Genomic DNA, 17,998 nt, shown 5'->3' on the forward strand with positions numbered 1-17,998 from the left:
ATTCGGAGTCATCGATTGACGTTGATTAATCGGGAGATTTTACTATAGGTTCTTGTGTGACGCAATGTGTTAGGAGCGTTTGGCTTACTCTCATACCAGTCAATTATCTATAATCTAGGTTAAATGACAAAGGTGTACCAGAATTTTAAGCTTCTGTGATTCATATAGTAGTACATACCCCTTGGGTCGCAAGGAAACCTCTGGAGAACTTCCCGTCGGTTCTACCGATCTGGAAATATCCTGGCAGTTCGGCTTCAGCCTCGTTGTAAGTATCAAATAGTGGAATTGGTGATGTACTCTTTTTGAGTACGTAAGCGAATACTGTGTCATCAACAAATGGCTTGGGATAATTAAAATGTCCATGCAACTGATAGTGTGTTTTGGTTTTGGTAAACATTTTCTGTAAGATGGAAAAAATAAATCATTATTCTCTTTGTTATGTTCGGTGTGGAACCTACGTTAACTGCAACCATTTCAACTGTTTTTTATGTATTTTTTAGTGAATAGCAGTTTAAGTGAAAATTGCTATAAAAGAAATAAGTGGTATCGAGTAGGTAGAAAGAAGGTCCAAACTATGAGAAAGTTACGAAGGAGTGGTAAAAACTTGGTTGGGGATGCAGCACAATGGTGTTGGGAGAGGTACCAAGTTGTTAAAAGAAAATGCAGAGGTACTAAGGTTTATTGGGATGTAAAAGTGTTAAATGTATGAAGTACTCCGGCTTTAGTTCAAAATAATGACTGTCGCATCAACTTTTACGCATTCGACCCCGAACTCTCTCTCAGTCTCTAATGAACCTAACGCTAACGAGAAAATCTAATCTGCCCACCGAGGTTCCAATAGACCTAACTCACTGCATATTTATACTGAGTCGAGAATAGTTTTTACAATCTCTTTTGTAACAAGAAGGTCTCACTTAAATTGAAAGAGAATTCAAACTACAGCGCGAAACTTATTGCCAAGAAAGCTGTAGAATAGCGACCAATGTAATGCAAACGGTATCAGCGGAGGATATAATTATTGTCCCGGTGAGAATGAAAGTGGCGTAAGTCCATTTTTTATTGAAATCAAGGTAACGACAGCTTTATATTCTACAACTGTTTTGTTTAGAGTGACAATGCACTAAGTTCCTAGTGCACTTACTGGCCATCAGGAGAAGCACTAAATTTTAGTACTTAATCAAAAGCTCATACTGTTGAGAATGACAGTGGCGTAAGTCCACCAGATTGTTTGTTTCTTTATGACTGTTTTCTTAGTGAAGTTTATTGCCTTGTGATGTTAATTAGTAAATTGTTATATAGTTTTAGTTAAATAAAAATTAAAAATAAACCATAGTGTTGGTGTTATTAGTTAAATTATAATTTGGATTTTTTTTTTTTTTTACTTTATTTACTTTCACAACCGCAATAAGTGAAGCTGATAAATACAACATGATAATAGATAAGTACATGAATAGCATGAGGGGAGAATTCACTCATTCCCAAAGAAAACTACTAAAGAGGAGTTCACTAGTGTGCACAGACACTTACTTCATTTAGAAAATCGCGTGGCCACCTGCGCTTCAGTCTTGGAGAATATTCAGGCAATTCAGTAAGCTGGGATACTAGTGGATTAGGATGTGAGATGATTAACGTGTGGAATTTAATATAGTAATGGGATCTTACTGCTTTTGAAATATAAGGACAAGGAAATCTCGGTGCAAAGTAGAGTTAGGGACACAGTAAGGAGCATTTTCGATTCGACACAGTTTTTGACTGGAAGGATCGGATTTTGTAGATATTGGAAGCTTTGGCTGAGCCCCAAAGTTCCATTCCGTAATTCCAGGCAGGTTTCAGTATCATAGTGTAGATAAGTCATTTATTCTGTAGTAAGAGTTTACATCGCTTGTCGAGAAGTTTGAATCGTCTGTTCAGTTTATTGGGAGAGAGATGACTGTTGATTGAAGGGAATTGGTAGGATTAGTTGGGATCAGATTGTGTTGAAGACAGTTTTTTATTACTAATGAAGTGCTATCTGTGTTGAAATAAGATCTGCTAGTAAAATGAGTCTCTGTGACGAGTCTTCTGCATTTTGAAGCATTGGTTTATGGAATAAAACCCTTAAAATTGGTTTTAAATGCATTAAAATTGGTTTTAGCATGCCGTTTTGTTTAGTCTTACGCCAGATATGTTGAGAATGACAATGAAGTAAGTCACATTTTTGCATTTTCTAAAATAATTTAAAATCCCATTACATTCTAATATGCACCAAAAAATTTGATTCTATGTAAAACAAAACTCGTTTTATCTCAAAACTGCTCAAAATGGACTTACGCCACTTTCATTCTCACCGGGACAATTATACTGTCGGACAGCTCAGGGAGAAGCTAAGGTTCTTTTCTGCTGGAAATCGGTGTGGCGTAAGGGATAATAATGACGCAAACCACTGAACTGTGTATATTAAAATAAAGAAAGAGACAACATCTGGACGGAGAGGGAAATAGACCTATTTACGGGCATTTTTAATACAAGTAGACAGAGTCGTCATAAAGCGATTAATGCCTAATCTGCAAGAACAGAAAGAAAAAATTAGGCTTGATTAAGGAATTAAACTGTAATCACTTAATTATAAGTAATCTTGATAATAGAGAAGAGAATGTTCGCTATTATATATCATGTACTCCAATTAACGCGGTTGCAGAATAAATATATAACTCAACACGAATGAACTCGCAGGATATGCTTTCCTTATCTTGACTAGAGAGTAGAAAAGCCTTAGGTTATGATAAACTTTCAGTATTTAAACTATTAAATAATTGAACACAAGCTGAACTAACCTTTATTTTTCCGCATTCGTTTATTGCTAGTTTGAAAATTTCAATGCCTGCAAAGAGATAAAAATTAGGAAACATAATTAATATAATGTTTTGAAATTTATTCACAAATTTATATTTTAAAATTAAATATTGAGTGACATCACTAATTCGCTCGTTGGTGGTTAAAGTTAGGCATTGTAAAAATATGCTTGAATTTGTGTTTCATTGAACAGATAGCCAATAGGACAACAACGACCTTCATTAGCCACTCACACAAAAAGAAAAATTATTGAATTCTAATTCCAAAAGAGGCAGGATAAACAATGGAAAAATATAAATGTAAGGGAAACAGTTTGGAAATTTTGGGATGTAAAGCCAAAAACATTGATTTTGTGATGTAAAAAAAGTGAAGTAATTAATGCTTATTTTCTCAGACGATGAACTACCAATCAAGTGTCGTGTAGAAAGGCGGATAGCTAATACACTCTACTTTTAATTTCTCTTATTATTAAATGAAATAAAATTTAGGGCTAAGACCGGAAAATCGAACCGGGTAACCAAATGTAAATTAGTTTGAAGCTCTTTGCATCTGATATGGTGAGGTTTTCTCAAAAGAATGAGTAATGAAGGGGAATCCCTAGATAAAATATGAGGAGGAAATAAGGTGAGGAGTTACTGTACCCACGCATTTACGATTTGTACGCAGATGAGTTATGCGATTAGTGGTATATTTTACCACTCGAATAAGGTCTGACAAATGCAGACGATGCCACATTATAACATTACCAGACGTCTTGAAACAATTTGTTTAATACCTCACTAGGATGGTTAGTTATGGTTGGTTTCACATTTTGTTAAGGTTTTTTCTGCATAAAATCTATAATTCTGTTTGTTAAGCGCTGCAATTTTCAAAAGCAAGTTACTTGGGACGGACTTTGAGATGATGATGAGACGTGCTATTTTAAAATATTATCTTGCCAGCCTCCTATAAATACCCAATCAACTCGCCAATCAACGGCGTCAGCTACATTTTTGGTACTAAACCTCGTGAATGTTACAATAGCCAACAATTAAAAACTCCGAATAACATAATTTTATAATGCTTTTGCGAGGGACAATCCGTAATGAGAACGTCCCAATAAATTTTATTACAATAATAGTATTAGAGAGCTGAGATAGTTTTTGATAGCATTCGCTCTGCATCTGTCAAAAAACTATCTCTGCTTCTTAGCATGAGTTTCATTAAGTGTTTTAGAGCTGCCATCAGATATTGCTTAGTTATTTCATTTGATTGGCTCCAAATCTCTGCAGAAGTGGCTGAAATCAAATCAAAGGGACCGCAAAGTAGAAGACGGGATTCTGGGGTCCCAAAGATTCCAGTAGCATTCTTTATACTTTAATGACTTTTAACCATCCTTTGTAGATCAATGAATTTTTCATTTGTTCAATCGCAAATTCAAAATTGTTCACGCAAATAATTTACCTGCACTACAGCTCACCCTATTAAAGCTATTTTCATTGATATTAAACCCATAAAAGAAATTAAACTTTATTACCAGTAGAGAGTGCTTCAGTCTTCCTCCTTGTGGAACGGGCGCTTTTCTTAGTTCTTCGGTGTGTTGCGCCTCTAATTCCCAAGTTTACAGGTTTTGCGTTTACTGTTACAAAAAAAGTTAATGTATTATGCGATTATATTCGTTAGTTAGGTATCTATTTTCCAAGTTGTGTTAATTCTAAATAATCCAATAATCTAAACAATTTACAAGTAATCAAATTTAAAAAATATTTTGAAGAGCTATACAATCGGCCCAGATTTTCCCACTATTTTATTTTTTTTTTATTTTTTTTTATTTTTTATTTTATTTTATTTAAGATATATTTACAATTTATATGTTACATACAATAAGAAAAAAATACAGCATGGTACTCCGTACCGTCTGCCAGGAGTTTTAGTTTGTCAAAAAACTTATCTTAATTCCATAATAATACAAATAAATTAACCCACAATTAAAAAACGTCTCTTCTAGATGGAAATAACAAAACAAACAAAGAAAACCTAAAAATTAATAATTAAATTCTAAAATCAAAAAATTCCTGTATTGCCCTGCTTTTATAACAAAATTGTATAAACCTATTAAATTTTCCCCATTTAGAATGTTTATCAATTCCTCTTTTGACATATTTTCTTTTTTTAAAAACTTTTTCCTAAAGGATCTCAGGATAGGGCATACTGCTAAAAAATGATAAATATCTTCTATTTCTCTCAGGCTGCACATTGAACACATCTGTACCTTGTCTAATTCAAATGGTTTATAATTCAAATTCAAAAGTTCTCCTCTACATTTCATTACAATTCCAATTTTGTTGGTGTACTTTAAGTGAGAAAAATAATCTATTTGTTTATTCAATATATTATAAAGGCCATGATGTGTCCCCTGTGCAGCCTTTTCCATACATTCCCGAGTGAAACACTCCTTGTACACATCTAACATCTTATACAGCTCCCCATCCCACGAACTCAAAGAATCCAGTTTCAAATCCAATCTATAATTTATTTTGGCTGCCAATTCACGCCACTCTTTAAACCACGACCAATTCTTCTTTATTATTTCTTTTGCTACAACTTTACACAATCTATTTTCTTCATATTTTAGAATTTTCAATATGTAACTAAAATGTATTCTAAGTGTGTACATATGAATTAAATTTCTTCCTGTCTCTAAATAGATGAAGTAATTTGGCGCATTGGGGGGTAATTTGAAGACTTTTTTTATAAAATATCGTTCCACCTTTTCAATTTCCTCATAAAGCTTATATCCCCACACTTGACACCCATAACTTATTACATTTTGAATTGTAGAGTCAAACACTCTAAATTTAGACTGATAGGGTACATGCAAATTGCCAAAAAAATCTCTCCACATCATATTAATTCCTACTTTTGCCTTATTCACTTTCTCTTTAATATCACACTTCATTTTTAAATTATTACTCAATACTAATCCTAAATACTTATAATTTTTCACACATTCTATTTGCTCCTTATTTAAAAACCACTTCTCATTTTTCGTACACATCTTACCACTATTACTTTTTTTAAAAACCATGATTTTGGATTTATTTAAATTTATATGCAGATTCCACGTTTTACAATATCTCTCTAGCTCACCTATCATGTACTGCAAACCAACCGAATTATCAGATATAAGAACAATATCATCAGCATAGGCCAACATATTTACCTTTTTATTTCCTATAATCACCCCACCACCGAGTTCCTCTGCAAGGTCATTTACAAAGAGGTTAAACAAATATGGACTTAGAATACAACCCTGCTTTACTCCAGACTCTGTTTTAAAAGGTGCCGTTGTTCCTCGTTTCGTCCATACCATAGCCTCCGTATTTTTATAAAGACTTTTAATTGCATTTATGAACTTAGTAGAAAGACCCCAACGATGCAATTTGTAAACTAAGGCGTTCCTATCCACAGAGTCAAAAGCTGCCTTGTAATCTACAAAGAAACAATACATTTTATTATTTCCTTGTTTCCACTTGTATTCAATTAAATTGCACAATACGAATAAATTATCAACCGCAGAGCGACCCTTTCTAAAGCCCGCTTGCTCTTCCATTAGTATGTTTTTTTCAACCAACCAATTATTTAGCCTCACTGCTAACATACTTGAGTATATCTTTGAAACGGAGTCCAAAAAAGAAATACCCCTGTAATTTGCGACATTACTCAGCTCACCTTTTTTATGAAGAGGAAATATGATTGACTTTCCAAAACTTTCTGGAACTTTGCCTTCTTCTAAGCAAAAATTAAATATCTGTGACAGACCTTTTACAAAGCCTTCTGGGGCATTTTTATAAAATTCACTTGGTATTCTGTCCAATCCTGGCGCCTTGTTGTCTTTCAACTTGTTCACAGCTGCTCTTACTTCCTCATAGGTAAACTGCTGATCTAAATACTCATCCTTAACCATAGGGGCTGCATAAGAGAATGAGTCAACAGGAAATGGCAGATTATATAATTTTTCAAAATACTCTTTCCATATTTTAGGCTCTATATCCCCTATTCTAGTTTTACATTTTTGTTTGAAATTATTAGTCAAACTCCAGAATTCCTTTGAGTCTCTTGCCCTCTCAAACTTGTTACATATATCTAAGAAATAGTCTTCCTTTTTCCTCTTACATAGCTCCTTATATTTCTTTAAATTATTTAAATATGCGTTCCTGATCACATTTGAGTTACTAATTCTAAATAAATTTAGTAATCTAAAGATTCTTTTCCTTTTATTGTAGCACTCGAAATCATACCAGGGCTGTTTCTTACTAAAATGAAAGCTACCTGTATTTTTTGTAGGGTAACATTTATTAATTAATCCTTTTAACTTTTCCAGATCTTCCAATGTTGTCAATTCTTTTCCTTTTAAAACCTTCTCCGTCTCTTTTCCTAATGTCTCTTTATATTGGTGCAATTTATCTCCTTTCCAAATCAATTTCGGTAATAATTGACAACATTGATCTTCTACCCCCTCCCTCTCAACTTCTACTTTTATTATCAGTGGCATGTGATCTGAGAATATTTGCTTCCCTACCTCTAAATCTTTTATCGAATCTTTAATTCCTAATGAAACTATACCCAAATCTATTACAGAGCAACCGACTTTACTAATATAAGTAAATTCTCCCTCTTTGTCACCCTCTGATCTCCCATTCAGTATAATTAACCCGTGATCCTCACATAGTTCTAATAGTTTCCTGCCTTCTTTATTCACCTTCCTATCTCTTGATTTTCTACTATTTAAAAAACCTACGTCACTATCAACATCGTCGCAATACAGATACTGTTCTACTCCTACTCTGGCATTTACATCTCCCACCAACAAGTATTGCAATTTATCATTGTTAAATATTAAATTGCGCACCCTTTCAAATTCATCCAACCAACACCTAGCATTAATATATAAAGGAACAATATGCATCATTTCATTACTTATTTTCAATTGTATCAGCGTCTGATTTTCTACCGTTATATAATTACACAGTTTTTCCTTTTTCAACCACTTTTTAAAACCGTACACTTTACCCCCGCTAGCTCTACCATACCTACTACATCTGCCGGCTGGTTCGCAGTACAAACAATAATCTGAGAAATAATTTTCAATTTGAATCTTAGAATTATCACTTTCTAAATGTGTCTCAAACAGGCAAATAACATCATAGTTGTGTACAAAATTTAAGAATGTTACATTATTTAATTTATTTTTTATCCCAGCTATATTATACCCTAATATTTGAATATTTTTGTTAGTTACGTGCAATCTGTTATTCATATTTGTATTTACCTGGCAGACGGTATATTCCTATTTACTATTAATTGATGCCTTTCCTTCTTCCCCTGTAGTTTGTTTGTTGTTCTGGCATTCTGGAACACAACATCGCAGCCACAATTCTTCTTTCAGCAAACCTCTTAAGTAGTCAATATCTTCTTTTTTCCCAGTAACTCCATTTTCTTCATCCCACTGATATTCTTTACCATTTAGAACCAAAATATCCTTCTCGACAATGCATTTTACATTTCCATCTCTTTTCTTAATTTCCTTTCTTACCCAGAACATCCTCCTTCTTCTATTTCTCACATTCCAAGTGTAGTCTCTATCTACGTAAAAACCAGTCCCCTTTAATTTTCTAGTGTTCCTTAATATGTCTGTTACCACTTTACTTGATGTAAACATTACTTTCCTAGCCATTAGGCCTTTACCATCCTTTCCTAGAAAGAAACTATTTTCTAACTTACCTTCAACTTCAACTTCCAAAACATCTTTGCAGAAATTGACTACATCTTCAACATTTTCTTTCCCATCAAAACCTTTAAATATTAAGTTGTTTCTTCTTAAATGATTTTCCACAGCCTCTAGTCTTCTATCTTTTCTCTCGTTATCTAACTCCATTTTCTCCATCTTCACTCTCAAATTCAAATTTTCCTCTCGCAATTGCTTGATTTCCGCTTTCAAATCCGTTATATCATCTTTTGTAGCTAGTCCCTTTGCATCTAACATCATAGAAAATTGTTTCATCAATTCTGCGTAATCTTTTTTGTTGCCTTCTTTTTCACCCATTTTGTAAGATTTTCTCTCTTCAGTTTTACTTATTTTAGTTTTTTCCAAAAATTCAGGAGATGAACGACTTCTTTTAACCGTTTCTCTTTTTTGTTTTGGCGTTACTAAACCTTCAACTGACTCTTTCTTATCTTTAATTGATTTTTGCATTTATTTTATTCTATTTTAATAGATTTATTTTACAGAGAAATAAATATTTTAAGTAATAATCATATATTTAATTTCTCTATATCCCTTTTTTTGCATAAAAAGAATTGTTTATATTTATACTTGTTTGTACTGCTTCACAGATAATACAGCAGTCCAATATCTAACTTTATTAAAAGTAGATTTAAACCTGCCCACCTGACGTCTTCATTCTTAATCTCTGACGTGATTCGTGACGCTTATCTCTAACAGATAACAAACAAAAACTTCTATTGTTCACTTAATACGACAGACCTACGTAATAGTCAAGTTAATACAGGTTACTAATGCAGGTAAAAACAGCTTGCTAACACTAGTAAATATTTCAACGATTTTACGAAAAACGACTCGATAAAAAATCTTGAAATTTTACAGTAATACAGATCACTCATTAAACTATCACTTTGCCAATTTTCATCACTCACTTCGACCAAAAACCTTAAAAAACTAATTGATTTTTACGGACACGAAGTGCACTGTTCAAATGACAAACTCCCACCTTTTCCCACTATATAAGAAAGGTGATTCAAAAGATCTTAAAAATTACAGAGCTATTTCATTTATAGATGTTGAAGCTAAATTATATTCAGGTCTCTTATTAAACAGATTATGTTTTTAGTAGGATAACTATAGTATAATTAGTGAGTTTTAGCAGCGATTCAGGGCGGTATAAGGCACTGATTTTTAGTCCTGTGAATCTAGTTCAATGGAGTAGATAAAATAAAATAATGTACCTATACTTTGTGGAAATTAAATCTGCCTTCGATTTAATGCCGAGGGGACTGTTGATTTATTTACGTCGGGCCTGTCTATTAAGTTTATAACTATTATTAGGAATTTATGAGAAAATAACAGAGTTCCGTCTCAGGTAGAGAAAGTTGAGTTTTTATTTCTTTTTAATTTCTATTACTTATGGAGCGTACAAATTTCGCTTGTAATTATACTTATACTAGCAACTCGGCAGACGGATTTATCCATGCTGATAACATAAGTGCCACAGCTATACGTTTAATTTATGTATAACGTGTTTTTATTCTGGATAAATGCACTATTTTAATTATTATTATTATTATATTTTTTTTTCCCCCCCGGCGCATCGACGTCTGTGGGCATTAGCGCCTACTACACAGTTTCTTTTCTCACATAAAGGCCACTAGAGCTGGGATGGTACCCTATTGTCCTATCGGGCTGCCACACACATATCTTGCTCAGCAAGGCAGGGTGGAGCTCAGGCAAATGGAAGCAGACCGCGCTCCCCTCTTACATCATCGGTCTAGCCGACGAGGGGGAATGCGGTTTCGCCGATGGTACCATCCCTTATTTTCATAAGCTGACGTTTTTCCAAAATTCAGGCAATTAAAAGTACTTTGGGTTTTGCTTTAACTATTAATAAACAAGTTTGTAACGATTTATATAATAATACATAATAATATACAAATACATTATATATGACATATGTAATAACGCTTAATCTAGATTATGTATATAGTCTATCCTAAGGAGGCTATTATGTAGAATCTAATTTAAGTTGAAAATGTGGTTAGGTTCACTATGCTGGATATTTTCATTTATCTTATCCATTGGAGGAAGCATTTTTATTCTTTGTCTTGACCGTTTTCGGAATTCAGAGATTGTATTTATTATCAGAGGTTACATTGCTGGCTAATCTAGTGCAAGATGGAAACATAAGTGAAATTGAATTAAAGAATTCAATTGTAAAGATACCAAACTGATTAATCTTCTTCTGATAACCGGTCTAGGATTTAATAAATATGCAGGCTGTAACGGATAAAATCAACTAATTTTATACTTTTTGGAAGTTCAACAGGACTTGTGCCCCTAGTGTTACTTAATTTGGTAGTTGTACGCAATTCAGTACGAAGAAAACTGGTGTGACCACTCACTCGACTTTCTCTTACTGCTATTCTCAAGGTTCTAACTCATTAATATTCTCCAAACTCGGAATCTGGGGTGAACACTCACTCGACTTTCTCTTATTGCTATTCTCAAGGTTCTAACTCATTAATATTCTCCAAACTCGGAAATTTGACCCAACATTATAGTTGTAAATCCGTACATTACACTTAAGCGTAACCTTTCAGAGATGCCTGCCCCAACAAATACAAGTTTAAGCAGATTGTTTGCTGCCGACAGGATATTCTGATAACCGATCTAGGATTTAATAAATATGCAGGCTGTAACGGATAAAATCAACTAATTTTATATTTTTTGGAAGTTCAACAGTCTCTTTCTAATTTACAGCTCACTAACCTGTGATTAACTGTGTTGACTATCGATAGTACACTGCTAGATATCCTTTTATTGCCATGTTACAGTCCTCCTGAGCCCTGACTAGAGAGGACAAGGTGTTGGGTAAACCAGGCGGTACCAGGGTTTTTGCGCAGCATGGTGCTGGTATACGACCTCGCGCGGCAATTATTGTGTCACGTGGTTTGCATATTTGGCGCCTGGCTGAATTTTCTTCAGAGGATTCAACCGCGGATTTGGTAAGTAACTTACATAGTTTCTCTTCACCTAGTTTTATTGTTGTTGTAGCGTCTGTGTAATTTCCTCATGATGATGAGTCTCCCCCTTTGGTGGTTAGAAGACTTATACAGTACTGTAGTGAACGTAGGTTGCCCCTTGTCCTGGGTTGTGACGCGAATGCGCATCACACAGCGTGGGGTAGCTCTGACTTTAATTCTAGAGGTGACGTTAGTTCTAGAGGTTCTGTTAGATTACCTCATGAGCACCAACTTGGTATGGTGCAATCGTGGACATAAGTTTACCTTTGTTACCAGAAGTAGACGGAAGGTCCTGGATTTGACTTTGGTCTCTTCTGATATTGTTGACTTGGTCTCTGGGTGGGATGTCTCAGATATTTCCTCAATGTCAGACCATTATTTAATAAAATATTCCCTTCGTGGGGAGGCTGAATTACCTGAGATGAGGCCCATCAAACAGACCAATTGGGAAAGTTTTAGATTGAGCCTTGCCTCTACTATTGGAAACCTGAAGGTGGAGGTGGGCACTGAGGTCCCAACCTATATGATTGACTCGGACTGTCAGCTAATCAATGAAGCCTTAATTACTGCATTTCATAGCGCCTGTCCTTTACGGGCTGGTTTTAGTACTAAGCGTACTTGTGCTTGGTAGTCGCCTCGGCTAGCCCAATTGCGTAGGCAAGCGAGGCGGTCGCAGAGTCGTGCTATGCGTACTCAGTCTTTGACTGATCAGAAGAGAAATTTTTGCAGTTCGTTGGATGGCATTCAGCCTTTGGCTAAGTTTCAGCGGATTTTAAAAAAGGATTTGTGTTCCTCTTTGGGATCGATTGAAATAACCCCTGGTCGGTTTACGTCTACACCGGCGAGACACTTGATAGCATGGTGTCTAAAGAGGACTCATCCTCGACGTCCTTTTCGTGCGATCTTTCGATTGACCGCTCGGCTGCTGTTGATTTAGCGGAACGAGTGTTTGATCGGGGTCGCGCTTGTCATGCGCTGAGCATGTTTAAACCATATAAGTCCCCTGGGGCGGATGGGATATATCCCATCTTGCTTCAGCAGGGTCGAGAACTTTTGATTAAACCACTTCTTGGAGTGTTCAAGAATTCCTTCGTGCAGGGTTATATCCCTATTCTTTGGCGCATAGTGCACGGAATTTTTATCCCCAAACCTGCTAAAGATACTTATCAGAAACCTAGCTCTTATAGGATGATTTCTTTAACCTTTTTTCAACTTAAGTTGATGGAGAGGTTAGTGGTGTGGTATCTTTTGGAGCTGCCTGCACCAGATGGTTGCCTTCTACCCAACCAGTTTGTTTTTAGGGTCGGGGGCTCTACGGAAGCGGCGCTGCACCAGTTGGTTACCAGGCTGAAAAAGACTATTATCAATGGTGAATATGCAATGGGACTCTACTTGGATTTAGAAGGTGCATTTGATAATGTATCCTTGGTGTCCATCAGAGATGCTTTGCTTAATTTTGGCGCTGCAGCTGAGGCAGTGAATTGGATATGCCATATGGCGCTCGGTAGGTTATTGTCTGTCGAGTGCCTTGGTGTGGTCCGAGAACGAAGGTTGTTCAGGGGATGTCCTCAAGTTGGGATTTTATACCCCTTTTTATGGAACCTGGTGATGGACGGCCTTCTTAACGGTCTTGCCGGTCGTCCGGGATATGCTCAGGAGTGTGCGGATGATCTGGTGGTGCTGCATGTGGGGAAGGATCTCGGTACGCTTTTCGACCTTTCGCAGCAAAGCCTTTGCTTTGTGGCGCGATGGGCTGAGGGAAATGGGCTGAAATTCAGTGTTTTTAAGACCCAGGTAGTATTATTCACCTGGAATCGAAAACGCCCGCAGCGTGGTCTTACGCTTTACGGAGAGGAAATCCAGTTTTGCTCAAGAGTGAAATATCTTGGAGTGATACTGGATTCTAGATTATCTGTGACTCTGGACTTCCGTAGGAATTATGGGGTTCAGATACTCGCAAGAGAGAAGGCTTGTGCTTCGGCTGTCGAGTTATCAACAAACGCCATTTCTGTTTTTACGTATAGGTCATTGATGGATAGGGCAGGTGCTGGTCTCTGCATCTGGGGACCCCAGTTTGGGCTAAGATGGGAACGCAACTGCCTTGACCTTAGTAATTATGCATCTGTTTTTCAGGCGGAGTTGGCTGCCATTGCGATGGCAGCTACTTTACTCCGCTGGAAGGGATTTGCCGATACTGATATTAGGTTCTTCACGGATAGTCAGGCTGCAATTAAAGCTCTGGTCTCTCCTAGTAAGAACCATATCTCGGTTAATCCTTGTCATGTTGCTCTCAACTTGTTAGAAGCTCTGAATACTGTTTCGGTTGCTTGGTCCCCTGGTCATTCTGGGGTTCCGGGTAACGTACTTGCTGATGAAACAGCAAGGGAAGGAGCTGCGTTGATAACAATGACTCCTCAGCCCATTATCCCTGTATCCTATCGACGTTGTAGAACAGAGGTGGAACAGTGGATTTTGAAAGAACATCGGAAAGAGTGGAGATTCCGAGCTGACTGCCGTCAGGCTAAAGAAATTCTTGGCCTGTCAAAAACGGATACGGTTTTAGCAGGTCCCGGATCCGCCAGTTGGTTCAGGTGTTGAGTGGACATGCGAGTTTAGCGAATCATCTTTTCAAATGCGGCCTTATCCAGTCGCCAGATTGTGCTGGCTTTGGTGAGTCCGATGAAACTGTGCTGCACTTTGTTGAGGTGTGTCCAGTTTATTCTAAAACTAGATTTCTCGTCTTCGGTAGGGTAAATATTTCCTTACCGGAGATTGTGGCATCTGGTAATCTTAACGCACTTTCTAGGTTTATTCAGTGCACTGGGCGATTGAGTCGTCAGCTCCCTAGTGTCCTGTTACTACTTTATTAGTTTATTATATTAGCATCTGGCATCCTTTAGCCGGATTTGTTGTTCTAAAGCTCTCATGAGATGAGGGTGGGCGGGGAATAATGGGCATTTGGGTTGCCTGCGTTCCTGCAGGTTCCTTCTGGTGGAACCGCCCGTTTAAAGAAATCTTAATCTTAGATATCGAGAAAAAAAGTCTCCATAGGACTGCAGTGCAATGCAAATAGCTACACGCATCTCTCTCCATAGAGATGTCGAAGAGAAGATTTTGTAAACAGGTAACATACAGTCCGTCCGAAGTTCTTTAGTCATCTCCTTCTGAACAATTAGCTCGTTTTCCCTTCTTTTATATAAAACTGTGAACATGAAATAACTTACGGGTGATTGCTTTGGTTCTCTGTGGTGGAGTTTTTATTATCTTGGATATTTGTCCACTTCTTTTTACAGATCTCTTTTTCGGTTTAGTTTTAGATACCTTTCTTTCCACATTTCTAGTAAAATGCTTTATCCGAGTGACTGAAATATTGCAAAGAGCTAAATTAATATTTATCCCAAAATCTGCTTCGAAAGCAAATTAATTCATTTTTGAATTAATGAATAAAATAAAAAAATACGGTTGCCTGACCTAGTAGGTCCAGTTAAAGAGAGCTGAAGAAAATTCTCAAGAAAAAAGCGCACATCGGAAACTGATCGGTTTCCCCTAGAAAATATTTTTTTCGCCCTTTTTTGTCAGAGTGTAGGGCATCTAATTTCTTTACTGCCATAATAAAATAAATAACTAATACTTATAGAAGATGAATACAACATAGATTTCTTAAATATTTCCTAAATTTCTTAGAAGAGTAAAAGAGAAGGAGAAATAATAATAATACTCGTACAATAATAGGTGCCACGGTAGCCGAGCGGTTAGTGGCGAGACCTGCAAAGCTAATATGCATTGTGGTACTGGGTTCGATACCCGGTCTTAGGCCTTGGATTTTATTTAATAGTTAATAAAAGAAATTTACAGTAAAGTATGTTTGCTAGTCGCCTCCGTCCACGACACCTAATTGGTAGTTGCACGTTAAGCCCCGCCTGAAAAGATAGGCAATTACTTTACTTTAATACAATAAAATAAATATCTGTATACATATTAAAAAATAAAAGAGATTTAATTTCATTACAAAAAGCGAAAAAAAGAAAGAAAAATAATAATATAATAAAAATAAATGAAATAAACATCTGTAATACGTATAAACCAGAAAATGAAATAAAGGAAAATAATAATAATAAATATACAGGGCGTCCCAAGCTATATGGGTAACGACTTTTTCTCGGAAACTAAGATAGCTAGAAAAAAACTAAAAAATACGTGTTCCCTTAGTTTTTTGTTAGGAATCCAAATTTAATTTGTCAAATTTTTTTTTCGGTGCTTCCAGAAGCGAGATACAGGCACCAACTTCATTTTTTCAAGTGGAAAGGTGTGGTTTTTATTTAAGAAATAGATTCCTCTATTTTTTTTTAAAGAAAAATGTACTTGAACTGTTTCTTTCTGCGAGCGATATTTTACAAGTTATGAATGAAAACATGAGTCTTAAAAGAAATTGCAAAATGATAATATTATAACGTTTTTTTTTAATGAATAAGAAGAAAAGTACTATTTTATTATAAATTTTACTTCTCATTAATATTACAGATCATGCTCGAACTGGCCTCCACCATTAGAGATGCTAGACATGCTCTTTCCTGCCAATTGCCCCTTACTGCCAAAGAAATAGATTCGGCTTTAACCGAGTTACAGGCATCTATTATTCTCTGCTTTAGTTCATCTACAGATGCAATTCCGGCTTGATTCTGATACTCCTAGATTTAGAAATGCTTTTAGGTAAGCAGAAATAAGAAAAGAAAGAAAAAAGTTATGAATAATCACCTTGTTTTTCAGGTATCCCCAAAGGAAATAGTCCTTAGGTGTCAAATCCGGTGAACGAGGTGGCCACTGAATTTCCCCCGGGTCGATATAACACCATCAGGCGTGTCAGATATCTCGATAGGAAATTTGATGGGGGTGTTTATTATATTATATGTATTGTAATTATATTTCATATATAATAACAGTACACCATACACTCCCAATATTGTGTGATGGAAGGCCTTCAACCGATCGGACTATTATAGAGGAAACTCCTAGATTATGAGGTTTGCAAATAAGGGAATAGTATCGAAAGCAGCCAAGAAATCCACAAAAAATGTATAGACCTTCTGTATTTTTTTTACTAAGTTTATATTTAATACCGTTCAAAAGAGTGAATACATTATCTGTTGTGGAATAATTGCGCCTGAAACCTGCCTGGAATTTACAAAGTCTACAATCATTAGCCCAATCCGGCAGCCTATAAGATATAGAATCCCTTGAAGAAGAAGCTCTATTTAATCCTGCCACATTATACGCCAAAATGTCCAGTCGCTTATCATTTGCATACGGTAATTGCTACTTAACAGAAGAAGACTAATTAATTATTATTGTTCAATTGTAGTGATCGTTGGTGAATTGGGTAAACAAATAAAAATAAATAAATTAGTGTCCATAGCCGACCTGTTCATTTCTGCCCTGCTGAGCGAGCGAAACGCCCCGTGCCCTGATCGCCTTTACCAGCGGTCGGTCACAGAAGTATCCGATTTAAGGTCTCCAGAACCCAAAATAGTGGGTTTTACAAGTCGCTTTCTCACTTACTCACTCTCTCTCTCTCCCACTAACTACTGAGTTCGTATTTCCACCATAACTCTAAAACGAAAAGTCGCTGAAAGTAAAAAGTTTATATTGGTTTAGGAGCCATCAGCGGACGCGACAATAAGTTCAAATTCGGTCAACTGAAAGTTTACTTTACTGAATTTAGTTTTTCGAAAACGGCTGGCAGGATTTCCTTTAAACTTCGAGTTCTAGATCTATAACTTTTATATGAAACATTCTTCCCGGAAAACTCCATTAAGGACACTTCTGGAGCAGAGTGGTTAAGCATTGCTATAGTGTGCTTTTTACTATTCGTTGTACAGGTTTGCTATTTATGTAATGTAATACCGAATTTCTAAATTTGAAGAAAGTGGTTTCCAGATGTATTTTAAGTATACTCACTTATTTTTCTGTAAAATATCTCTTTTGTATATCTTTTGGGATAACGACGTTTGGAAACGACAAATATTCTCTCAGAAGTCAATCCGTCTATACTAGAGTTACACTCAATAAAGTGTAATAATTTCTTGTACACGTAATTGTTATTTCTCACTATCATATTTGTCCATAAAGTCTCGTCATCGATTCCCAATAAGGACAATATTTTGTTTTTAATCCAAACCAAACGAAAGTCACTCATTTCTGGTGTTTCGTAAAGTGAGGACAAAAATCCTGAAAAATACAATATGAATTGTTATTAAAATTGTTATTTATTTCTTACTGCATATAATTACGAATTCGTGCTCATATTCTACTCTGATGCGAATTCAAGATTGTAATTTCGTGAAATTATTTGAAAATACTTAAAAGTTATATG

At 35.8% G+C, this 17,998-nt stretch overlaps 1 protein-coding gene across 2 annotated transcripts in view; it reads right to left on the bottom strand.

Moving 5' to 3' along the window:
• Positions 1–123: 123 nt before the first annotated feature.
• The window catches only part of LOC141448278 (uncharacterized), a 54,144-nt gene continuing 36,269 nt past the window's right edge, over positions 124–17,998 (bottom strand). For both annotated transcript variants that reach the window (XM_074116562.1, XM_074116561.1), the window contains exons 2-6: positions 17,584–17,853; positions 14,853–14,990; positions 4,349–4,450; positions 2,814–2,860; positions 124–400 (exon numbers count right to left, since the gene is read on the bottom strand). In XM_074116562.1, the coding sequence (XP_073972663.1) occupies positions 161–400; positions 2,814–2,860; positions 4,349–4,450; positions 14,853–14,990; positions 17,584–17,821 (765 nt within the window). In that variant the 5' untranslated portion in view covers positions 17,822–17,853 and the 3' untranslated portion in view covers positions 124–160. The remainder of the gene's footprint in view (positions 401–2,813; positions 2,861–4,348; positions 4,451–14,852; positions 14,991–17,583; positions 17,854–17,998) is intronic.

Source organism: Rhodnius prolixus, unplaced genomic scaffold (assembly GCF_049639745.1).
Source record: "Rhodnius prolixus isolate KJV_2025 unplaced genomic scaffold, Rpr scaffold_1, whole genome shotgun sequence".
Taxonomy (NCBI): domain Eukaryota; kingdom Metazoa; phylum Arthropoda; class Insecta; order Hemiptera; family Reduviidae; genus Rhodnius; species Rhodnius prolixus.